The following is a 25,466-nucleotide window of genomic DNA, read 5'->3' on the forward strand; positions in this document are numbered from 1 at the left end:
GCTGATCGTGCTAACTCTGCACACGTGTATCGCAACTCGTCCTTCGCTTGTGAGAGCATATTTATTTATTGTTGGCTAGAGAATCGTGTGCTTGTAGCTGCAACAAAATATTTCAGAAATTTATGCGTTTCTGATAAATAGAGGAAATGTCTCCGCAGACATTGAGCAAATTATTAGAAATATGCGCGTTTAATAACCAAGCAAGCAGTCAGCCAACTAAACTAACTAGTTAAGCCAAGCAACTAACTCAACTCAACTCAACTCAACTCAACTTAACTGGAGAAATTTCTTGTCTCGCATTCGTGCGTCTCGCATCTCTGATCGCTCGAGCTGCTCACTCAAAATTTATTAAGTTGTCAACGCTGCTGCGAGGCCCGCAAAAATGTTGGCAATGTCTTCGCAACGGCAATCATCTGCTGCTGACGGGGGCGACGGCAACTGTGTTGTGTGTGTGCGTATTTTCTCTGCTTATTTCTTATTTATTTTTTATAAGTATAAAAGCGTTTTTTCTGATGATCGCGCGCTGCTGGTGGCCCTGGGCTGCTTGTCCAGCCGAGAAGCGGTTGCCATTATTTGCACCGTCTTATTTGGCTTTGCCTCCTCATTCTGCCACACAGCCGCAGCCACAGTCTATGCCACAATCCAATCGCAGTCATAGCCAACTCTATAGCCATCGTCGTCATCGTCATCGGCATCGCCATCGCGTTTGTCATCGCATTCACATCACATTCATATTTATTCGGTACAGTCAAACTTATCTATAGGGGTTCCATCTAACTGGTCAAATTGTGGAAGAGCTCAGGAATTGAACTAGTCAAATTGTTGAGTAGAGCAAAAGAAGAACTAAGTCTCTGCATTAACTCAATGATCACAGAAAAGGCAAAGATCTTAAATCAAATTTTTCATATTGATTTCAAGTTAGTTTAAGCGAATAACAATTCATATTTATTCGGTAAAATTTAACTTATCTACAGAGGTTTAATCGAACTAGTCAAATTGTTGATTATAGAAAATGGAGAACTAAGCAAACTTCTTTTATTACTTCACTATGAGAAACAATCTCTGAATTAACTCAATGATTATGAAAAATCAAAGAAAAGATTTAAATTTCTCATTGAGTTTTGCTTTCAAGTTTGTTACAGCGAATAGCCTCTGTAGCTGCTTTGGCTGTGCGTAGCGTTTAATGAACTTTAACCAAATGTCAACAACTATGATTTGATGCCCCATTGTTGGCCAGCTTTGGCTCGACGCTGCTTCCCTCGCTTTGTTCAAAGGGAAATCATTTGATTTGTGGCTGCGATTAATTTGCATATTTAATTTGTTTGCCGTTTCCTCTGCTCTTGCTGAAACAGTTTAAATTTATTTGGCGTCTATGCGTAAAGTGACTGTGGCTATCATTAAGCCACGACATTACAGTCACTCCCACGCACATGCACACGCACAACTAGAGAGAGAGAGAGAGATCCTTGGGGAATAGGGAATGCGCAAGATCAATATTTGATTATGCAAAATGTTTAGCTTGTTTAGCTTGGCCACTCCTCAGAAAGAACAGGAAAAAGAGCAAGAGCAAACTGAAGCTGAACTTCAAGTTGAACCCGCAACTGCAGCTTAAGTGGCAACCAATTTAACACGCACGCATCTTTCTCATCCAAGTGGCATACACCCGCTGCAACAGTTGTTGTTGCTGCTGCGTTTTTGTTGCACGCTTAATGCGCATCAAGTTGGTTAATTTCAGGCTGATTGCCAACACGAGTGGAGTGAAGAGCAGTGCAAATATTGTAGTTGATCCTCACTGTGAAAAGGGAAGCTGCAGCAAACAAAAGACTTAGGCAACGAACGCATTTGAAATTAAATGTTTGCTAATTTGCCTGATTGCTGGCATGCTCGCTCCTGCTTTCGTTCTGCCTGGGAAAAGGCAATCGTAAACACAGCACAACGAGAGCAGTTCAAGACCGAGTCCAATGCCAATGCCTGTCGAATACTCTAGAGAGTTGCGATCTTGACTTTGAGCTCCTTTCCACTTTCAGTTTCGACTCGTTTATATTTTATGCGGCTTTCGCAATGCTCCTGCGGCAGCCTAAAAATAGTGCGAAGCCACTTAAGAGTTTGTGTGCGTCGCCAGCCAGCGCTCATCCCCAACCCAATCCGCAATCCCCAGACACCAGGCCCAACACCAGTAACCAGCAAAGAGAAACCGGGACAGCGAGAGACGGGAAAAGGGACAGCTGGGGACTGGGACGGTCTTGTGGCTTTGAGCTTTTTTAATTGTCGACAATGTTTGTTGCAGTTTTTAATGAAATTCATTTGTGCACCAATGTCGATTGCAACAGCAACGAGACAACGACACAACGACAACGAGAACAACTACAACAACCTTCAAGGAACAGCCTCGATGTCGTCTGCGGTTTAGTTTGACTTTTGTCAGTTCCCCTTCGGTCGATTCGCTGCCTGGCCACATTGCAACGTGTCCTCCAAATAATTCATTAACACTTTGTCTTGTTAACTTTAATTTGATGCTGCTCCCTTTCCCCTCAATGTTTTTTCATTCCCCTTGAAGCAAAGCAGAACGTCAAGTTTATCGCCAATGAATGACAAATACTTTGGCAGCCGTCGCTTAAGTCGAACACATTTGAACTCAATTTCCATTGCCTTCTCCTCCCACTGCAGTCTGTCGAGAGTCATTTTGGCAGCTTAGTTGATGGTAAAAGCCTTAAAATCTCTTAATCCGCCTCCCATGTGTATAAAATTTCAAACATGCCAACATCGATCCACTTTCGTGTCCATCAAGAGACAGAGAAAGAGATAGAGTGAGAGAAGTCTGTTGCTTCTTCTGTGGAAGTAATGAAATATGGAGATGCAAATGCTTTTCTCTCTCTCTCTCTCTCTCTCTCTCTCTCTCTCTCTCTCTCTTTCCTCGTTCTCTGAGAGAGTAATCTGATACTTTTGTTCCCTTTGCTGTTTAATGAGACGCATGCACAAATTTATGATCCGGTGCGCAGGCGCAGTTTTGTTCAACGGTTCCGAGCATCGACTGACTCTCTGATGTGTACATTATTAGTATAAGTCAAGACGAATGTCAGAGTGTGTTCTCAAGTGTGTGTGTGTGCGCTTGTACAGTTAGGCCTTAGATAGACTGACCACAATGTCCAATTGATTGATGGCAATTGATGGCTGTCAGAGGTTACCACTCACAATTCGACTAACGAGCCACGGGGAACACATCATAAATTCCCCAATAAACACGCCAACTTTCGAGAGGAGCAAACCAGAGTTAAAGACTTGCAAATAAATTTGTCGAATTTGCAGCTGAAATGAAGCCACAAAAGGAGCAACAGCTGTAAAGTAAACAGCTCCGAATGACACAGAGGAAGCGAGAAATCGCCACAAAGAGTCAAAAGAGAGAACGGGAGAGAAGAGAAAAGTGCATAAATAAACGTTTAAATAAAGCCAACTTCAACTGCAACTTCGACACCCTGGCCAAAACAGTTACTTTTTAATCGTCGCGTCGCATCCTCGTGGTCAGCCTCATCCTCATCCCCATCCCCATCCCCATCTTCAACAACAACGTCTTCGTCCATGTCGTGGATCAAGGCAAGTTCAATTTGCCAGCTTGAGTTTGAATTTAGCGCTCAATGTGCCGCAGCGAAGTTTCATGCCACATAAACTATAAGGAAAGCAGCTTCAAGCAGCAACCGAGCTTCAAGTCCGCAGTCCCAACTTGATCGCAGCCAAATTAAAATGTTCTTTCAACTACGAACTTTCGACAATAAATTGAATTGAACAACAAAAGCACAAGGCACAAGGCAACGATGGAAACTACAACAGCAACCACAACAATCGAGCAACAATCATGAGTAAGGCAGAGTTGAGGAGCTCAGAGCTCAGAGCTCAGCTCAGCTCACTTCAGTTGTTGCCTTTGGGTCTGTCTCGAAGTCTGAGTCTCGAAGTATTTCTCTCGCTCTCTGTTTGGTGCTGGGCTCTGGTCAAAGACATTTGTCATGTCATTTGTGTGGTACAGGAAACGACATGCGTGCTAATGTGCGAGTGAGTCGAAGCAACAATACAACACACAACAAAAAACCCAAAGAGAAAAGGATGAGTTTATCGATATCAAGTGATCAAAGCAGGGAAGGAGAAGGAGAGGGAGAATGAAGAGGGAAGAGGGAAACTGCAGCGAAAGCAGAATCAGAAGGAATTCCAGTCTGCGCTGGTGTCACAAGTTCGCGCTGTGGCAAAAAACACACGCATTTTGTTCTTAGGTATTGAGGTCGCTCAATGTGGGTTCCAAGCTGCGGCGAGTTGCGTTATCGCTTCACAAATTAACAATCAGCGGCAATAAATGTTTGCGTTTGTTTATGGATCAGAGTAGAAGTCGAACTCCGCAGTGTGAACTTACACGGATTGTGGAGCAGGAAACGAAGTCAGCTTATCTGCTCACTCCTCTCTTGACTCTCTGCGCTGTGTTTAACAAATTCAATTAAGCATTTTAATATCTCTCTGAGCAAGTAGGTGTTGCAGGGCGACACTGAAATATTAACTTGATTTAATTTATGAATTCCGCCAACTCCTCCAACGGGCAGTTCAATAACTTGGCTCGAAGATTAAATGCCCTCTAAGGATATATTAATTACAATCTCGGGAGAATCTCACCAAAAAACATTGTGGAAACTAATACTGACGAAGTGGGTCACAAAAGTGGCTCTGACTGTGGGTGACACTCGTGTGGTTTCCCTCGAGGGCTTCTAGCAATTTGCACGAGGGTTGCAGTTGCACTCTCTGCTCTTCTGCGCCCTTTCTCAAGGGCATTTGGGGGCAGACACTGGCGATTGGGTATCGGGAATTGGGAATCGAGAATCGAGAAAAGAGGTGGATCTTTGCTTCTTCTTTTTTTTTGTGTTCGGACTGCAATTACTCGAATTTGGCAGAAGGAACACATAACACAAAGCACAAGACACAAGCTTGCAGTTATTTCAGATGCTTTCGACACATCTTTTGCTTTGGTTTTGGCTGTGGCTTTCAATCAGTAATTTTGCCTTTTGCGTGCATTTCGCTTTGTTATGGGCCTTAATCAATAACTGAGTGTGTGTGTCTGCCACAGACCATCATCTGCCTTCAGCTTCAGATCGATCGCTGATGTCGTGGCAGCTCATCAACATCTTACAATGTTGCACTTTAATTGCGAACGGCATAAACAAAGTATTATTATTCTTTCCTTTTTCATCTTTTTTTGTTCTGCTCTGTTTTTGGGCCGAGTTTAATATTTAGTTTTTATGCATTTGCCGTTCCAGTTGCAGTTGCCGGTTGCTGTTTACTGCTCTCTGCAGGATGCAGCTCGAGGGGTTCGTGCAAATTAAAGGGGGCAGAGAGGCAAGACAATCAAGAGTGACGATCGATTGCTGTATCGAGCTATCAAGCACATCAAGCTGTTGGGGCAGCACGCGTTTGATTTATGGCCAAGTAGCTCATTGGTAGCTGCGATCGCCCATAAACACTCAAATCAGCTAATCGCAGTGATTTTTCAGCCGTTGACTTTTTGCATAAGTCACCTAATAATCAGCATAATTCATTATTTATGTGAGCGAGGGGCAAGTCTGTGAAGCTGACTAAACACAGATCGTTAGATCTTTGTCTACTCGTATCTTCCATCATCGTCAGCCAAGCAAGCAGTCAACAGAGCAACAGAGCAACTCGTCAACTCGACAAAGTGCCAACAACATTCAACATTCAGCGGACAACAAACAACAAGTTACGAACAAAGCCAGCCAATGACTGTTTAAAATTCAAGCGGCCTATAGAAAGCAAAGACAAAATACCAAAATATATAAAAGACAAAGAAATAGCTTGAAAAGAGGACGCGAAGATACCCTATAAGGGCAGCCTAAAATGCTGAAAATGCTGTAAACTAATTTGTGTAGTTGAATTGCAGTGAAATGCAAATCACAATTACGATTTATGAAATAGAACTTTTATATAACCAAGAGTTGTTTATGCACGCTTCTATCCTAGTTTCAGTCGATGAAAAGAAACTAAACTTAAATACGAGGCAGCCTAAGCATCCTTAGAATCAAATTAAGGAACTAAATTGTAGCAAAATGCAATTCACATTTGTGATTTATCAAATATATCTTTTATATGTACCATATAACCAAGAGTTGTCTATACCCGATTTAGTCGATGAAAAGAAACTAAAGTTAAATACTTGTATTTCTTGCATATAAGTTTGGTCTTTGCTATTCAGTTTTTTGGTCTTTGGTTTTCACATATCATTTTGGCATTAACTTCTTTTCACGCACACACACAGACATGCACACAACCACGCACACGAACTGCGGGCATGATATAAAAATGATTGACAATTTAATTTCCAAGTCCGCTGCGGCTGTGGGGGATTTATGAAATATTTTTCGATATTTTGTTTGTTCTTTTGTGATTTGTTATTATTATGATTATTGTCGTTGTTGTTGCTGTTGTTGTTGTTGTTCGCTTTATAGAAAATATGCAAATCCAAACACATGTTAACAGTCGCGCTTTGGCTTTGGGAGTGCGCCATCGACATCGCCATCATCATCATCATAATCGGCAGCGGACCAAAAATCAAAAATCTCTTGGCATTTTGGCTGTCTTGGCGTTTGATGGGCCAACAATGGAGTCGCGGCAATCAACGGATGAATATGAAAATCTTGAGCAACCCACACGCTGCGGAATTTGCCGAAATGTGGCAGCATATCTCGAGTGGTCAGATTCAGAATCGAGTGAATGTGTGAGTGTGAATGTGAATGTGAGGAAGGCGGAAGCCCGAGAAGCGAAATCGCTGAGCGAATCTGTGCAGCATCAGTTCAAAAGGGAGCTCCACGAGGAGAAGCATCTCGAGAAGCATGACGACAAATAAGCAACAGGCATCGATGAAGGGAGAAGCCTGCCAAAAAGGAGAGAGAGAGTTGAACTGAAACTGAGGCTGAGCTGCGGCAGCTTCGAGATGCACGTATGCAGATTGCCGGCCATTCCAACTGGGTAACTGGCTGGATCTAAGGCCAGCACTAGCTGCAGGGATTTCGGGATCAAGCCGAGACACTCTCTACATGAGGATTTGACTCTGGGCTTCTTGCTGACTTCTCTCTTTTTATTTGTCTCTGAAATCTTGTTTGCTTAAAAGTAAAAATAATTAACTAATTAAAATTGTGAACTCGCTTGTTGCAACTCCTTCGCTGTCTCTCCTCCGCCTTCTCATGCGGCGCTATGGTAAATGAGCAGCAACAACGGAGACGACGACAACTGAGGAAGCCAGCAGACATTAGGGCCAAATAAGCTGCCAACTTTCAGCATTTTTTTGTGGTAAATACTTTGACTTTGCAATGGCCAAAACAACAACGTCGCAACGTCGCAATGTTGGCAACGAGAGGACTTCGAGTTCGAGTTCGACGATATGCAAAAGCTATCAACGGTGCATCTGCAAGGCAGCCAAACAGCCAGCCAACCAAGTTTGTGTCCTAAGTCTTTCGAATTTCGTCTTCGTTGCTGTTGTTGTTATTTGCCTGCTGTTTTTTGTGTGTGGCTTGGATCGAGACCTGTGCCTTGTGGCTTTAGATGTGGCTTCAGCTTCAACTACAGCTTCGGCTTCAGCTTCAGCTTCAGCTTGTAAGCTGTTGATATGCTCATTTAGAATCGCACGTTTTTCAGCAGAAGTTGTTAAGAACAACAAGCAAGGCGAGCGCAAGTGGGAGGCGAGGCGAGGCGAGGCGAGGAGACAACGACAACGACTCTTCAAAGAAACCTGCGTTGATTGCTACTCCATGTATGCAAATGCCGCCACACACACACACATTTACATTGCCCTGACCTCCAACACCAATTGGCTAGCTAGGCTAGAAGAAGGTGGAGGAGGAGGAGACAACCAAATGAGAGTTTGGCAGTTCATCGATTGTTGGACAGAGACGTAGACGAGTTGCCCATCCATCAACGCACTTTCAGTTTTTTGCAGCTTCTTTTTTTGTTGCTGCTAATGGAGACTGAGCACATCTCAGTTGCTGCCCCAAAAGCCGCATAAAGTGCTAGGCATTGATTTTAGCCGACCACAAAGAGAGGGAGAGAGGAGAGGAGAGAGAGCGGAGACTGAAGTCGAGGCTAATGGACAACGAGACGAGTTAATTGTTTGAGCTGCGCACACTTGACACCGCAGCCACAAGAGAGTCAACTTCATCTCGAACTTGAGCTTCAGCTTCAGCTTCATCTTCATCTCGAGCTTCATCTTCAAAAGAAGCTATTTTGGACAACATAACTGAAATTGACGGGCAACAGTGAAGAGCAAAAGGTTCTGCTTCCTCATCGAATGGAATGGAATGGGTGGAACCTCTCGCCGCATATTTCTCGGCTTCCCAAAGTGCCTTGGCCTGTGTGTGCCGTTTTCTTCAGTCTGTCTTTTTCTCCCCAGAGAGAGAGCGGGAGAGACAAAGAGAGAGAGAGAGAGAGAGAGTGGCAGTTGGCGAGTGGCGGCTATGCAAATGCAGTAGCCAATGCCCTCGGGTTGTTGTGATGTGCGCGCGCGCGTAGCCATCGTCCACTCCTTTGCCCCCTCCTCCTCTTTCCCCTTTTCGCGTCTCTAAGTTCGAGTCACAGAGTCCATCGTCCTAACAGCACTCGAGATGTGTATGCCTGTGTGTGTGTGTGTGTGATTGTGTCTGTGTCTGTGTGTGCGCTTTAATTGCACGTTTAAAGGCAGCCTACAGAAGCGGCATTTACTAAATATGGCCACAGCAGAGACAGAGACTGAAGCAGCGGCTGCGACTGCGACTGAGGTAGCAACTGAAGCAGCAACTGAGACAGCTTTTGCCTCAATGTTGCACGCGTGTCTTGTGCTGTAGTCTCAACTTGAACCTCAGCCTCCGTTGTCGCAGCATTTGCCTCGCAAATTGATGCGCATTTGATGTGTGATGACGACGTCTCAAAACGATGACGATGATGATGACGACGATGACGCAGTTTTCGGTCAATGCAAAATTCGACTGTGAGTTGCCACAGTTGCAACAACAACAACAGCAAGAGCGAGGGTACTCGCTCCTTTTGGCTCGGTCTGGCTATCAGTTAAGGTTTATTGATGTTTTGATTGTGATCAGCGCTTGTGGCTATTGTGCTTGTTGCCTGCTGCCTCTCGATGTTGCCTGCTGCCTGCTGCTTGTTTGGTTGTTGCTTGTTGGTTTCTTCATGGTGTTTGTTATGGCTGCCTCTTTATGTTTGCTGTCGTTATTATTACTGTTCTTGCCGCACAGCACTCGCTCGCTCGCTCGCTCGAACACAGGAAAAGAGCAAACGCACTGCACTAAAGACTCTCGAGATTATCTCGCGATTTTTAACTTTGCAAAATTGTGTCAAAAATTATGTTGTTGCCCCGTCTGGCAAATGTGTGACGGTTGCATGCAGCATGTGGCATGCGCTTATCACAGACTTTGGCTGTGGCTTTGGCTTCGGGGGCGCACTTGAGGCGGGAGGCAGCACAACTTAATTAATATATTAAGCGGTTCAAGTATCACAGATGCCATTCGAGGTAACCTAAATGGTAGCACACAGTCCACAGCACTGCATATATTAGGCACACACATACACACACACACACACAGACATGACAGTTGCTATGATACGAATACGAATACAAATACGAATACGACTTCGAGTACTACGATTCGAACCAAAAAACCGGCTACAACTCTTGTTGTTGTTGCTGTGGCGCTGTGAGCTGCGCCTGCGCCATGATTTTCCAACCATTTTGTCTCACACACACTTAAGCAGCTACTACTCCACACACATAGAGAGCAAGAGCGAGAGAACGTGAGGCAGCATAAACAATTCGATGAAGCGCTGAATTTCTGAATGGCAAGCGCTGAATTCGACGTCGCCAGCATAAGATCCCAACAGCCAAAACATGCAACAAGTGAGGTGAATTCGTCCAGCTCTCTCTCTCTCTCTCTCTGTCGATGAAGCTCTCTCTTCTGTGTAAACTTGCGGCAGCTGCGAGCGTTTCGCTCAGCGCTGTGGCATTTATGGAATGTGAGCGCACAAAAATGCGTTAAAGGTGTTTATAAAATTAAAATTGTGCAAAACAAGTTGCGTACAACGCGAAAGAGAGAGAACTGAGAGAGAGAGAGAGAGAGCGTAAAGCGAGAGAGCAAAGTTGCAGAAAGAGAGAGAGCAAAGTGGAGAGCTGAGACCGTGTTTAGAAAAAGTGAATTGATGCAAGAGACAAAGAAAATTGGTGCACAGCGCCGCATACGCAACAACCAAGCAAGACGGGCGACAAAGCAACGAGAGAGAGCACAAGATGCAGGAGAGCACAAAGGAAGGGAAGGGAGAGCGGAGGCAACTGCGTGGTTGTGCATGTGGACGCTGCGATGGCAAACCTGCCACTTGCACCCTCGGCACAAACCAGTTCAATGGCATTAGAGACACAGAGAGAGAAGCAGCCACATAACTTGCCAAATGGCCAAATGGACAAATGGGCAGGCCCAGTTCCCCTTTCCCCCCTCTCCACTCTCTCACTCCCTTTTCGCTACTTTGGTAATTGTGGGAGCCCCGAAATGAGATTTACGTAGATTAGCCAAACAATGCGAAATTACAAGTACAGCAACACATACACATACACACACACACTCACACATACACACACATGCACGCGCGCGAAATGCAGCTAATTTTTGCGCCGGCTGCTGCAGCGACTCCAACTCCAACTGCAACTACAGCTGCCAATCTGCTCCGTGTGCTGTCTGTCTACCGAAGGCAAAGGCGAAGGCGAAGGAGGGGGAAGTAGAAGTAGAAGTGGAGGTGGAGGAGTGTCTATCCAATCGCCAGCAACAACAACAATAATAGTAACAGTAACAACAACAGCGCAACATGTAATTGCATGTAATTTAGTGTGTAACTGCAACAACAACAACTGCAACAACGAGCTGACAACAGCAACAGCAACAACACGCTGAAGAAATTATGTTGTCTTAGAAAGCAACTGACTGCGGGGGAGGCAACCCCCCGCTTCCCCTCCCTAGCGAATCTCTCGCATTGCCATCGTGATCGGATCTCTCGTTGTAATTTGCATAATGAGTTTTTAATTTTCGTTCGAATATTAATGCCGCCTGCCACAAGTTTGTTGCCTAAGTCTTTCGTCTTGTACGTCGCTGCGTCGCAAGTTTGTTGCCTAAGTCATTCGTCTTGCCGGCCCCGAATTAAAGTGTAATTTGGTCAGCCATTAGATGGCTCTCCAGCTCTCCAAGTAGTCAATCGTCGAGGTCGCCAGAGCAAACTCGAACTCGAAGTCAGAGTTTGTGGAGTCGGGAGCAAAGTCTGGCGGCATTTGATCGCCTCTAATTAAATAGCATTTCCGCTGCCGCTCGACAAAAATGATACAGCTGGCCAAATAGGTGTGGCCTAGATGGGAACGGCAACTGACTCAGCCGATCGTAGGGCAAACAATTTTGGTTTTCGACGGACGCCGAGTATTAACCATAAAAATTGTAGCATTTAATTTGCCATTTGTGCAAAGAACTTTCCCTGGGAAATCCGTTGATTGTTTCTCTCTGTCTGATTTTAACGCATTTCCCGCTACATATTTCATGGCACTTCTGATGGAGCAACGAAAGTCGGAAGTCTGAGCTGCAATTATCCTCGCTGATGATGGTGAAGAATTCTTTTCGCAGACGCTGATCAATTGGCTGCCCACGGATCACGTGCAGTGCCAAAAGTCGAGCAAACAGCAATGACGAGCAGCTGGCAAAAGTATTTTCAGTTCTCACTCGCTGCGACTCAGTTATTTGCTGGGTTTGGTCCCATATCACCAACAAACAACGCCAAAAACTGGCCTGATTCAGGTTTGTTTTAGTCAAATATTTGGCTTTTTGTTTCAGAATTGTTCAGTTTATTGTTTGCGCAGGCCCTGCCTTGGTTTACTTCTCCGTCTGTCTCTGCTCTGTTTGTCTGCCTCGCTTATATATTAAATATATTACCAAGTTTTTATATATATATTTTTTTTTTAATTTTCTTCAGTTGTGTGTACCATAAAAAATGTCGGAGCTCGTCTTCGCTGACCCTTCAGGCTGCCTCTCTGCATAGGCTTCTGCTTGTTTCCCTTTTTTTATGATATTCCAAATTCCGATTTGCGTTTTTTTCGGGGGTTTTATTGTCTTCAGAACCACAGATTGGCTTCAATATGAAAAAAAGACGAAACCCGAGCACAATTCTCAAGCCGAATGCTGTTTTGCATGGATGTGTGTGTGTGTGTGAACCGAATTTAGTTTGATTTTTTCCCTTTTGGTTAGTGGCCGCCGTTTTTATGATTATTGAGCCCTCGCAATCCTCATTTCAATCCCCATTCCAAGTCTATACAGATCTCTTATACTCATCTCTCATTCTCATGCGTCTATCTCTTTCTCAAAAGTCTAGATGTATATCTCATGTTCATTTCACATTTTTTTTTCAGTTTCCAGTGTTGTGTTTTTTTTAGGGTTTTTGCGTGAGCCAATTATGAGTTTTGTATTCCGTATTTCGAATATCTTTCGTCTGTGGTTTCGAGGCAATTGGCAGACGCACGAACGAAGATCGAAGAGGGGAAAGAGTCGAGAGTCGAATCTGCTTTTCTTTCATTGTAATTAAGGAAACGTGACTTTTTTCAGATTTCATCGAATCAAATTTGTTGCCAGAATTGGCATTGTTATTTCTAGTCTTCGTTGTAGCTTTGTAGCTATCAAAATCAAAGCCTTTAATTTCGTTCATCTCACGTTGCCATTTTGATGAGATATGATTTGATTTGATTTGATTTGCGGAAATGTCTACAAGACTTTGGTAATTGCTAGCAGCTAATCTCGGGAGGAAATGCCCAATACATAAAAAACAAATTTCAACAGTGTAAACTTGACTCTTCAGTTGACACTAAGCTCGACACTCGACGCACAAAAACAAATTGGGAATAGAATGTTCATGTTGTATTAGATACTCGCATTTATAAATTGATTTTTTCCCTACAAGTGTTGGCGTTTGTTTTTTGTTTTTGGTTTTTTTGTGGGTTTGTGTACAACATTGCGTTGAGTTGAAACTCGTGTTATTAAATTGCTGGGAAGTTTGGAATCTCGGCAACATTTTCAACGTTTTTTTCAGTTATTTGTTTGCTGAGCTGCTGCTGCTTTGGTTGCTGGCACAGCGAGAGACAAGAGAGGTCACATTTGATAGTCCGTACAAAATCTTGTCGACGTCTAGCGAGACTGTGTGTGTCTGTGTTGAAAAAAATGGGTGATAGAAAGACTAAGAGAGAGAGAGAGAGAGGCTGAGAGACACAAGAGGCAAAAGACAAGAGCCAAGAGACGAGCGACCAACAACAGCGAACAAAATGCCTTCGTTAAGCGCTAGAAACGGTTTTAGGCCCCGTTTCTTCTGCATGTTTTTGTTGTTGTTGCTGCAGCAGTTGTTTCTTTTTGGCTGCCCATTTGTTTTGTGAGCGGGGAAAAATGTTATAAAAATGTAATTACCCGATGATGAATGGATTAACTACAAAAGAGTGAGAAGCCTGCATTGCTTCGGGTGCGCGAATGGCAAAGGAGGGGCCAAAGAGGGGAACCCAGACCCGGCAGTGAAACAGTTTTGGAATTTGACTGCCTAAGCACAGATAACAAGGAGGAAATGCCGAACGCAATATACCCTAGTTTTCTACTTCATCTATGTCTCGCAGAGAGAAAAAAAATAGTAAAAGTCAACGGAAGTCAACTTCTCGCATTTCCCTCTTCATCATCATCGAGGACTTGTCAGCTGCAGCTGCTGCTCCGAAGTCAACGAGTGAGTGAAGAGACTCAGACAGCCAGTAGAGTATAAGAAGCATAACAAGCTGGCAGGCAAGTAGCCGAAACGTCGCAATTCCCTACGGATGTCGATGTCTGACTGATCGCACTGAAACTATTACTAGACAGCGAGGGGGGAGGAAGCAAAGTGAGAAGCGCAGGGGGGAACTGGGTAATTGATGCATGAGATTAGTTTGGGTTTCAAGTACGTAGAAAATCCATAAGTGACGCTCGTTGTGTGATTCGAGTCACTTGGCGCGACCAAAATGGGTCAGAGCCCAGCGAAAGAGATGGATAGAGTTGAATATAGATGGATAGATAGATGCATATACACAAACTTAAATGGATGGGGAGGGGCTAATGACTCACCTTGAGTATACACCTGCCCACGGCTTCGTTCTCGGCGACAGAGACGTTGTAGAAGCTCTGGTCGAAGATCGGTTCGTTGTCGTTGACGTCGTGAATGGTCACCAGCACGGTGGCCGTCGAGGAGAGCGGCGGTTGTCCTCCATCGCGCGCGATCACCGTCAGCTGAGGCACCGGCTCCGTTTCGCAATCGATGTGCGATCTCGTGGTGATCAGACCCGTCTGTGCATCGATCTGAAACCACTGCGCATGCGTATCGGGTGTGTCAGCCAGGGAGTAGCTGAGTGCCGCATTGTTGCCCTCGTCGCGATCCCGAGCCATCACCTGCAGCACCGAGGTGCCGGGATCAGCCACCTCCATCACATTAGCATGATACACGTCCTGATCGAACTCGGGCGCATTGTCGTTGACGTCGGTGACGCGCAAGAAGATCGATTTGGTGGCATGTAACGGCGGCGTGCCCTTGTCCGTTGCCACCACACTCAGTGTGTAGTTCGAGGTGGATTCGCGATCCAGGGGCAGATTCACGATGACCAGATAGATGCTGTTGTCACGGGTGGTCAACGCAAAGTGGCCATCGCCGCCATTCAGTGACACATTCACATTGGCGTATTCTGTTTTCGAGTCCGGATCGTGCACCGAAATGCGTGCCACAAATTCACCGGGTTGCGCTGACTCCGAGATCTTTGGCGAGGCATCTTCACTCAGGAAGATCACATTGATTGTGGGCTGATTGTCGTTGACGTCCGTCACGCGTATGGAGACAAACGCCGTTGTCTCCAGCGGCTGTTCGCCATGATCTTTGGCCACCACTACGAGCTCATGCAGTTCCTTGGTCTCAAAATCCAAAGGTTTATTAATGTAAACGGCGCCCGTCTGCGCATCAATGCGAAACATTTGTTCCTTGTCGCTTTGCCTTCGATTGATAGCATACTCCACCAACCCATTCTCATCCGCATCGGTGTCCGAGGCGTAAACCTGCAGCACACTGGTACCCACCGTGGCATTCTCGGGGACAGTGGCAAAGTATCGACTCTGGTTGAAGATCGGCTGATTGTCGTTCACATCCTGTATCGTTATATTCACAGTCATCAGTCCTCGCAGTGGCGGAGTGCCGCCATCTAGCGCCTCAATCAGCAAACTATAAGCGGGAGTTGTCTCGCGATCGAGGAAGCCGCTGATCTGCAGATCCAGGTACAAGACCCCGTCGCGTTCCCGATGCGAGGACAGGCGAAAGGCATCGTTCACATTTCCCGACACAATATTATAGCGTTGCGTGTTGTACGGTTCCAGATCGAGATCCCGCGCCGGGAGTAGCGTTCGCTTCACCTCCCTGGGCGTGTTTTCAGGAAACTCGATGTGCATCGAGGGCTGCGGAAAGGTTGGCGCATTATCGTTCTCATCTCTCACCGTAACCACGACGCGCACATTAAGTCCACTTAGCGGAATGGCCACCAGACTATACGAAGCTCTCGTCTCGCGATCCAGACGCACCTTGGTGCGTATCTCGCCCGTGGTGCGATCAATGGCCAGATCCGTCTCAACGCCCGCCTCGGCGACAATAATGTACGGCGGTCCGCTGTCGATGCTGTCAAAGTCACCAATGTAACCGATTTGATGGTCCACGGGCACGCCCTCAAACACCTCCAGGCTGCGCTCCCGTTCCTTCTCCGCTGCGGCTGGCGAGCAGCTGGAAAGGCTGCAGGCGACTAGGAGCAGCCAGAGCAGCAGTCGGCTGGAAACGATGGCGGGAAACGTTGATGATGATGATGATGATGACGGAGGAAGCAATGCTGACCTTGAGCTTCGACTGCGTCGTCGGCATCGGTGGAACATTGTGTAGTCTTTGCTGGGCGTCCCCGTCGTGGGCGTTCGAGCCGATGTGGGCGTGGTCGCGTCTCTGCCGCCCTCGCTTCTGCTCCTCATGCTTGGCTGCATCTTCTTGATGTTGTTGTAGTTTCTGCTGCTGTCTCTGCTGTAGTTCACAGAGCGCAAACTCAAAATTGTTGTTGTCGTTGTTTCGACTGCTCCCTGATGCATCTCTCCTTGTGTGTGTTTGTTTGTTGCTTATGTGTGTGTGTTTATTGTTTCGAGTTGAGTTTTGGCTTAACTCTCGTTGTTGTTTGCGTGCTAAAAACCCAACATGGCGCTACTCTGAAGTCGCCGACTGGGATTGCCCTTCGCTTCGATTGCCACTACCTCCAGCAGCGGCCATTTCATGAGCTGCAAGAAAGTGAAGAGAATTTTTGTTTAATTACTTATTAAGCATATCAGTAGTAGTAAAACTTTTAGCATATATTTGATCATATTCCTTCCTATAATTATTTTTCCATTATAAGGAATTAGACTTATTTCAAGCAATTGAAGTTAGGTTAGTTAATTCAAGTCATCTCAAACATTACATTGAATTCTCAGTTTCTAAGTTTATTCTAAGCTATTGAATCTTTAAATGAAATGTGATTCATTTTTGGAACTGTTTTAACCACAGTCAAACCTTATTAAATTCTGATTGCCATTTTCCTCCTTTAAATTTCCAATTGACCTTTCCTTCTAATGCAGTTATATTGTCAACTGGAACTGCAACTAAGTTGTAGCATTTCAATTGAGTTGAAATGTAGAGAACAAATCGTTTCTAGTATGAACAAAGCGTGACTACAAATACCCTCACTTAAGCCCAGCCCACGCCGCCAGAGATGCTAGATGCAATGCTAGGATGTTGGGAATCTTGATGGATGGCAACTAATAGACTGATAACTGCGCTAACGCGCTTAGCACTCAGATGCAGCTGATCAGGGCTTACGCATTGTGTTGGCATTTGCTCGCCAACTGGCTTTAGTTGCCCACTTGGCCATTTGAAATTCAAATGGTCAACTAACGAGCGAATGCCGGCGATGTTCTTTAATGCCAATGAAGACAAAAGAAGCTCCCAGCCAGGCAACAAAAAAAAAAACTACCTGCGCTCGAAAAGGTTCAAAGGCTAAAAGGGACCGAGAGCTCGGAGTCGGCTTCGTCTGCTCAAATATTGATGGCACACAAATACAGACACACACACACACACAGAGACAGACATTTCAAAGTCGAACAAATAATTTTTAAACTGAAGTTTTTTGTGCGGTGTCGAATGGAATTGGATGTACCAAATAGCCGAAGAGGAAGAGAGGGAGAGAATAGAATGAAAAGGGAACGAGAACTTGGGCTGAGCTGAGCGGCAAATTCGTGGTCAACAATTTAGTTAACAAGGCCATGACTAACACTTTTCTACGTTCGGTATTCGAGTGGCCAAAACAACAACAACAAATACTATAAATAATAACAAAACATAGAAAAAAAAACCCGGCTGCTGCAATTTCAAAGATTTTTCTCGCGCGATAAGCAAAAAATTCAAAAGCTAGAAGAAACAAGTAAAGAGAAGCATATCGAATGCTGGTTACCCTCTAAAAAAACAGTTTACAATTTAATTTCTCTGCCTTTGCCGCGCTCTCTCTTCTTTCATAGGGTACAACAACGATTAGTTCGCTGGGGAAATGCTCAAAGAAGGGTTTGGGTATTTTTTGGTATTTTCACATGGCATTTACTTCGTGATGTTCTGCGATAAACATATCGTTTCTATTTTTGGGGCACCCTGCAGAAAGTGCCAGCTCATCGGTAGATAATCAGACGAGATCTACAGAGCAATTAAAGATGAATTAATGCACAACTAGAACGGAATACCTCGAGAGCGCCATTATGTGACAAAGTGATTGACATAAACGACAATAAGGAGTCAAAGTCCAGAGAGAAGGAAGAGGAAAGCAAAGGGAAGAGCGCCTCAATTTGGCAAACGTGTCTCTAATAACATTATAATGATGGACCTTCCTGGAAACGCAGCCGTGACATGAAATGTAATTTAATAAACTGCAACCAGAAATGTTAGACATGAACTCTCCGCTCCAAGAACTGAGAACTGAGAACCGAGACTTGACACTTGACGTTCTCTATACGCAAATTACCAAGAGTCTCGAGATTGGCTTCAACTTCAACTTCAAGTTGAGCTGCAGCTTCTACTGCTACTGCGGAAACGTCAGTTTGATTTGCAGTTGTCATAAGTTTAGATGAACTGCTAATACCCAAACACATTAGAAAGCGCCACAGACTGAGACCTGGGAACCGAGAACCAAGAACTGGCGCCGCTGAAGCGGCAGCAGAGGAGGAGGCCAAAGACCTACCACTGGGAAAGAGAAGGAGCCTCATCTGGTTGCGTGTGCAACAGAGGCTAAGACACCACTCCACTCGGAATGACTCCATGCAGTGTGTGCACTGTGCCGCTGTCTAATATCAAATGACAAACTTTGTAATTATATTGTAGTTTGGGCTTCGCTTTGATTTGCCCAGTCAAACCCTGTCCAAGTTTCAGTCTCAGTCTCTACTTCGGCTGGTTGGAACATTAAAATTATTACTTTTCCTGGGAGTGTGTTTTGTTCTTTAACGAGCGAGCAAAAGATCGTAAAGTCCGAAAAAGTGCACAGAGCCACAGAGAGGGAGATCGACAGAGTCGAAACCACAAATAAAGCAGCGTTAATAAAATCTACTTAATGGCAAATAAAAGTTACAACAAATATATGTATAACCATAACTATAGCAGACGACGGAGCAGAATGAAAAACATATCAAAAAACAAAAGCATAAACTTTACGGCTCAACTAATTAGCCAAAGGGAAGGGGAAGAGAGTGGAAACTGCTTCCAGATTGTATTGTGTTGTGTGATTTTTCGACTCTGCTCTGCTTTGCTTTGTTTTGAATATTTCACCTGGAATGCTAGACAACAAACTGTGCGATCTCCTTTGCAAAGCGAATGGCGAATCAATTCGCCAAGCAGGAAAAGCCATTTAATCGGAAGCCAAGTTGGGAGAGTTAACATGACCACAACACATGTACCGAGGGTTTCTTTAATTACTTCGCCTCGGACGATGCAGTCAAGTAACATGAAAATGAAAATAATAAAGCAGAAAAACAACTTGTTGTTGTGTATTCATGATTTAACTTCAAATTATGCAAAATTGTTGTCTAAAAGCGGCGGCTAAGTAGGTGGTAAGTAGCGCTTTAGAGCGTGTTTAATTAAATGTTGAGTAATTTATGAAATGTGCACGCTGAAACGTGGTTGCAAGGGGAGCGCAGATGAAGAGGGGTGCACAGTGGTTAATAAGTTATTTCTAATGGCTTTCTAATTGCCGTGCACACACATGACTCGACGTTCGACGTTTGACTGGCCAACTGCAAGTCAAACTTGTGGCAGCCATAAGCCATAAGCTATAAGCAGTAACATTTTAATTGTTTGCATATTAATTGAGCTCATTAAGATGCAAATCCTCGACTATGGTCAGCGAAGCAGACCCAAAGCAGCGAAAGCGTAAAGTTCGCATGAGAGATTTTCTGCAAGAAAAAGTGCGAAAATGCAAGTGAAACAACGCCTGAACACAACACCATGTAGCAGCAACCGGAGCAGTGGAAAATCGAAAACGTTTTCCCTTTCGGACTCAGCAAAAAAAGATTTATTGTATTGCTTGAGCTATAATTACTCTTAATCAACGTTTAACTTTGATGTTGCATTTCATTAAATCGTAATTTGCCACATTTCTAACTGGCATTAAATAAATTGGCAAAATATTTAAATTGGTCAATTTGGAGGCGAAATCATAAAAATGTATTTTGTTTGGCATAAAACAAGTTATAGTGCCATAAAAGCTGAGCTTCAACAGTCAAGTTAGCATTTCAATAATAAATTCTTAATATGCAATTATTTTAATCATCAAGCAAAGTTTGGCAAGCACACAAAACGAATCCAAAGAAAAGGAGAAGAGATGTCAGTTGGCATATAGCATATAGCGTAATCAATGCCATTAATTAGCGGCATTTATTAGCCATATCTTATCGGCGAACAACGTCCGTGCAGAGGTTCAACTGCAGCCAGTATCTCTCGCAAGAGGTGCAAGAAAAATATGAAATGACGCCTCGCAAGTGTGGAGCCCAAAACCTGACCAGACTCCAAAGTGCAGATGGAGAGTGCAGCTTGTCATGTGTGTTTCTCTAATCTCAAGTTGCCGCTGCCCCGCGGTCTGTTACCGTTTCGACTGTAAAGCGAGCTCTTTTCTTCACAATTATGGAGTATTAATAGATCCACGAGAACCGAGAACCGGAAGGCAACACTGATATCCCACCGAATTCAGTCTAGCAGAATGGGATTGGCACTGAAATACATATCGAGATGGGATTGGGATAGAGATTTGAAATTGAGATGGGTTTTAGCATCTTGGCATCGCATTATGAAGCTAGTTTCGAGGGGTAGCCAAAAGCATTTAGCAATAATTGTCATGGTTCGTGTATTTTAGGCATTGTTCGGCTCGCTTTAATGGCGATCGTAAAACTGCAAAAACCAGGCAAAAACACACACTAGATGAAGAGCTCTTGGTTCGCTTTTGGTTCGTTAACCTGCTGCCTGCTGCTGCCATAAATATCGCATAAAACAAATTCCAAATATATAATTTCGAATCGAATCGAATTGAGAAACATTTGTAACGTTTCGTTATGTTGATCGCACTGCTGGACCCGACCCGATCTATTAAGAATGCTGGCCTCCATTAAGGCTATCAAATTATGTAGACTGAGTGTTTATGGGATGGCAAAGCGAAATGCGCAGCACCGAAGCACCGAAGCACTGAATACTCTAGGCTGTTGATGAGGCAGCCAGCTTTACGAGTTAATTTGACACTCACTCGGAGCAATCTCTCTGATCGCCGTGCAATATAATCGAGCATGCTGATGCCATAAAACGGCAAACTGTACCACATTAAAGCTGAGATAAAATGCAGAGTTGATTGTTTTATTTGTTTATATTACGCATATAGAAAGATATTTATTTGCCCCTCCAGCAGACAATCTGTTGGCATTGCCAATCCAATTTACTATTCTCAACGCGGATGAAGACACTTGGAACAAAACGATGAACATATTCTAAGCTTAATCACAGCCTAGCACATTCGAATGTCCGCAGTGCCAACTCGCATGAGGCTCAACAAAGAAATTAGCGCCGCATTCGCTTGCAACTGCATCAGCCTCGCCTTCCACACACAGGTTGCAGGTGGCAGGTGGCAGGTGGCTGCTTTGCTGCTGGTGGCAAGTGCGTGCTCTTCGCAAAGGAAATATTCGCGTTCTTTGCTGTGCTTTGCTGTGCTGTGCGGCGGGGCCACGTCTAATGTAATTTTCTTGGCACGGAGCACGAGGCGCGCGTGTGGTCCGTGTTCCAAGGCAAGGCAAAAGGGGCAGCTGTTTCAGCCAGCCAGCTAGCCATCTTTCGCCTTGATGGCCATCTTTCACTCATGCCACATAACTGAACGTGTGTATGATGGGTGTGTGTGTGTGTGTGTGTGTGTGCGGGGCAAAAATAGATTAAAGCGTAATTTTTGTTTGTATAGCGCTAAGCATTGCGGCAATTAGACGCCAACTGGGCGGCCAAAGACAATTTAAAGCGCATTAAATTGCGTTTGGCAAGTTCGTTGCCTAAGTCATTCGTTTCCTTCAGTCCGTCGAGTTGATCACCCGCATCAGCTGCAAAACTGACGCACCTGACGCGCATTCGTCCATAAAGATAAAATGGTCTCTGACCTCTGTTAGAGAGAGAGAACGTGAGAGTGAGGGAGAGAAGATTCTACCGTTAGGTCGCCGTCGGGCTGATAAAGCAGAAAATATGCAGAGCAACAGCGACTGGTGGAAGGGGGGAATAGAGAATAGAGGCAGAGACTGAGGCGCGAGAGCAAATGAAAATGGGAAATGAAAATTATATTTTGTTCGCTTTTGCTGTCGCATTTTCCTTTGGTCGCTGCCGACGCTCAGCAAAAATAAAAACAGAAAAAACTACAAGAAAACTCCGACTCCGATTCCATCGCTTACTCTTTTGTTTCTGTGTCTGTGCTACGCATCTGGGAAGGAAGTGTAAATTAAGGGCCATAAAACTCGGGGAGTCGAGTTGTTTTTATTTTTTTAACCCATTGTTGGCCCAAAATGTCTGTTTGTTTTTCCCCCGAGTCATTTTCATTCTCATTTTCAGTTAGTGCCTCTTTCCCTAATGTCAAGCTATTTTGGCTTTTAGCAGCCCCACGAAAATTGGTTTATAAGTGCCACACAACACCACACACACACTAACACACACACACACACACACACAAACACACAGAGTTCACTCGTTAACCTCGCGCAGTTTCGACCGACTTTTTGTAATAATTTTATATAATTTTCAAAGGAATTTTTAGTGCACTTTAATGGAAATACGAGGCGAACATTAAAAATCCGAGCACGACGGGCATTTCCTGGCTTACTTAATGGCCAAAAGACATAGGAGAAACACACAAAAAGAGAAAAAGAGAGCAGAAAGGCGGCAACGGCATCGGTATCGGCAACCAATATGATTACAAAAACATGCCATGTCGCCAGATCATCATCTCATCGATTGTGTGAGTTTTCCAGGAATCGTTTTGGCCTCGACGAGGCAAGCGAGCGAGGCGACAAACGACAAGGCGACACATCTTTCTCTCCCTTGTCACGTTTCGCCCGATAGATAACGATAACTCACTCGATCAGCTCAGGTGCCGTTCTCAAATAGGCGAAGGCAAGTGTGTAAAACAGGTAGAGAGAAAAAACCAAAAAAACAGAAAACCAAAAATCGAAAACCGAATTCTCAATAGCGAGCTCTGTTTGTTTTTCACATTTTCCGTTTTTCAAATGGGAAGAAACAGTGGGCAAAAGTCAAAAGCAAGAGGCAAAAGAGCCACAGCAAAGTGTTTTTCTTTTCGCCTTCTCTTTTGTGTCTTCGCTCAGGGCTGAAAAACATTTCCCTCTCAGTCTCTCTCTTCTTTCTCTCTGTCTGCCATTAAGTTCGATTACCAATTTGACTATTTTCAAGTTGTTTTCACTGCCGTTCTCTGTTGTTGTCTTTTGGGAGCTACCTTATTGACCATCTCTAATTAGGCACGGGCTTTATTTGTGTCTGTTTTTTTTCTCCATTTTTCGCTTTTTGGAGAGTGTACGCGCACTTTTATGAGTGAGTGTCGTCGAGTGTAGTACTTTTATTACTTGATTTTGCGTGCTTTCTTACATTTTGTGGCAATATGCTGTCAATATTTTTCACCAAAGGCGCAAAGCCACAACAACAACTGTCTGCTTGCCACTGCCACCAAATGCGACTTGGCCGAGACTCGTTGTTGTTGCTGCTGTTGTTACTGCGGCTGCTGCTGTTGCTGTTGCTGCTGTTGGCCACACGGCCAAAGCGAGCCAAAAGAACTCGTTTGACTTGTTGAACAATATTTCTTTTCGCCTTTTTCTCGTTTATTTTTTTCTTTTCTTGTGTGTGTTGTTGTTGTATTTCTCTCGTGTTTTTTCTTTTGATTATATATTTTTGGTGTGTTGTTGTCGCAAACACGTACACACTTATACACACTCTATACACAGCGAGAGAGATAGAGATAGAAGTATACACACACTTTGGAAATTCTTGCAATTTAATTAAAATGCAAATATTGCAATTTTCATTGCATTCGAATTCGGCATTGATCCGCACTTCAAATTAAACTTCAACTTCAACTTCGATTCCACATCCGATTTCGATTTCGATTCCAACTCTGCAATTTTCTCAGATTCCGTTTTTACATTTTGCGATACGGCGAAAGACGCAAAGACGACAACGACGAAGGCAGAGGGAAAAACAACGACGACGACGACGATCGCGACGAAAACAAAATAAAAACGCGGCGCGGCGACAACGGCAAAAAATGTCGAAGGGAGTTTTGCCGATCGATCGAACCGAGAGCGGAAAAACAACGCTCTCTAGAGGACTGAGCTTAGAATTTGGATTGGGAATTATTTGTGTAACTCTTGCACTTGTTGTTGCTTTGCTTTGTTGTTGTTGTTCACTTGTCTTCACTTTGCACTTGAATTGAAATCTTCATTCGCTTGAGATTCAGATTCAGATTCTGATTTGGATTCTCATTCTGTTGCAGCTTTAGATCTGATTGTTGTCAACTGCGGCGACGACAACAACGACGACGACGGCGACAACGTTGCGAGAGCTGCGATAATCCGCGCGTTCAAATTGTTCAATGTTTCTGCGACGCAAGCACACGAAAGACTGAATCCTCCACTAAAACTGGCTCTTCAATCTGGCTGAGAGAGCCAGCCAACAGAGAGAGAGAGAGAGAGAGAGAGAGAGAGAGAGAGAGAGATACCACACAGGGCCAACTCAAGCTGTGGTCAAGTGCATGTGGCAAGCAGACAGAGCTCTGGGTTCTCCGTGGTGTGTGTGGTGAGCTCAACACCTGAGCGCAGGCCTAGCTAGCTGATTGTGATTATGATGCAGAGGTATGTGTGGTGTGTGTGTATGGTGTGTTGGCGTCTCTAGAAACCCACCAGAGTGGTTTGGGCGGTTTGAGTTCGCTTGGCTCTTCAGCGCAAAGCGAACCATCGAGCGAGCGAGTCGAGCCTACTCTCTCAGCACGCGGTCGAGGATTGGCCTCCATCATAGGAATTGGCAAAAGGCTCGCTCGCTCGCTCGGTCGCTGGGCAGCCTGGCAGCTCGCATATGAATGCCAAATGGAGCCACAGCGTGGAGCAAGACAAGAATTTTAAAAGGCCCCTCAACATATACAACACAATGCACTAAGAGCAGCGACGACAGGTCCACAATTAGCCACCAAAGCAACCATCTCAGCATCAGATTGAGAGACACTTGCATTCGCTCTCCCAGAGAGAGAGAGAGAGAGACTGTTGGGCACCCACACGCGCAACGCAATTCGTGCCTATATCGTGCCCAAGTCGTGTCCAACTATCGCATACACGTTCGTGTTCTGCTCGTGCCTGTTTCGTGCTCATTTTCTATGCAATAAAAGCATAAAAGTCAAGTCCAGCAATGCACCCAACGCCTCGCCAAGTGCTGCCCACCAGAACAGAGGCATGTAAATTAGCCCCAAAGAGCGAGAGAGAGAGAGAACAAACCAGAGAGAGAGAGAGGGATTGCTGAGCATAAACCGGTTTGCGCTCTTTTTGTCGCTGCTCTCAGCTGCTGCTCTCTGCTCCAAAGCTGGAAATGCTCCCAAGCCAAAGTCAGAGCTCACCTGTGTAAGAAGTCCGCTCCGTTGTTGTTGTTGTTTTTTTGGGCTATGTTTGCCGCCGAGTGCAGTGAAGTGGCTGTGGAGTGCGCTTTGGCGTTGAGTGTTTGGTATGCTGACCGCTCGCAGCTCCCCGTTCCCCTTTTCCCTCTCTTTTTCTCCTCTG

The 25,466-nt window shown here is 44.8% G+C and overlaps 1 protein-coding gene across 2 annotated transcripts in view; it reads right to left on the reverse strand.

Moving 5' to 3' along the window:
- Positions 1–24,311, reverse strand: part of LOC133835358 (protein dachsous) — a 74,239-nt gene extending 49,928 nt beyond the window's left edge. Inside the window, exons 1-3 of one of the 2 annotated variants that reach the window (XM_062265379.1) lie at positions 23,296–24,311; positions 15,970–16,394; positions 14,175–15,906 (exon numbers count right to left, since the gene is read on the reverse strand). In XM_062265379.1, coding sequence (XP_062121363.1) covers positions 14,175–15,906; positions 15,970–16,211 — 1,974 coding nt within the window. In that variant the 5' untranslated portion in view covers positions 16,212–16,394; positions 23,296–24,311. Of the gene's footprint in view, positions 1–14,174; positions 16,395–23,295 lie in introns of both variants that reach the window. The other variant, XM_062265378.1, reaches the window with a different exon arrangement.
- Positions 24,312–25,466: the final 1,155 nt, after the last annotated feature.

This window comes from Drosophila sulfurigaster, chromosome 2L (assembly GCF_023558435.1).
Source record: "Drosophila sulfurigaster albostrigata strain 15112-1811.04 chromosome 2L, ASM2355843v2, whole genome shotgun sequence".
Lineage (NCBI taxonomy): Eukaryota > Metazoa > Arthropoda > Insecta > Diptera > Drosophilidae > Drosophila > Drosophila sulfurigaster.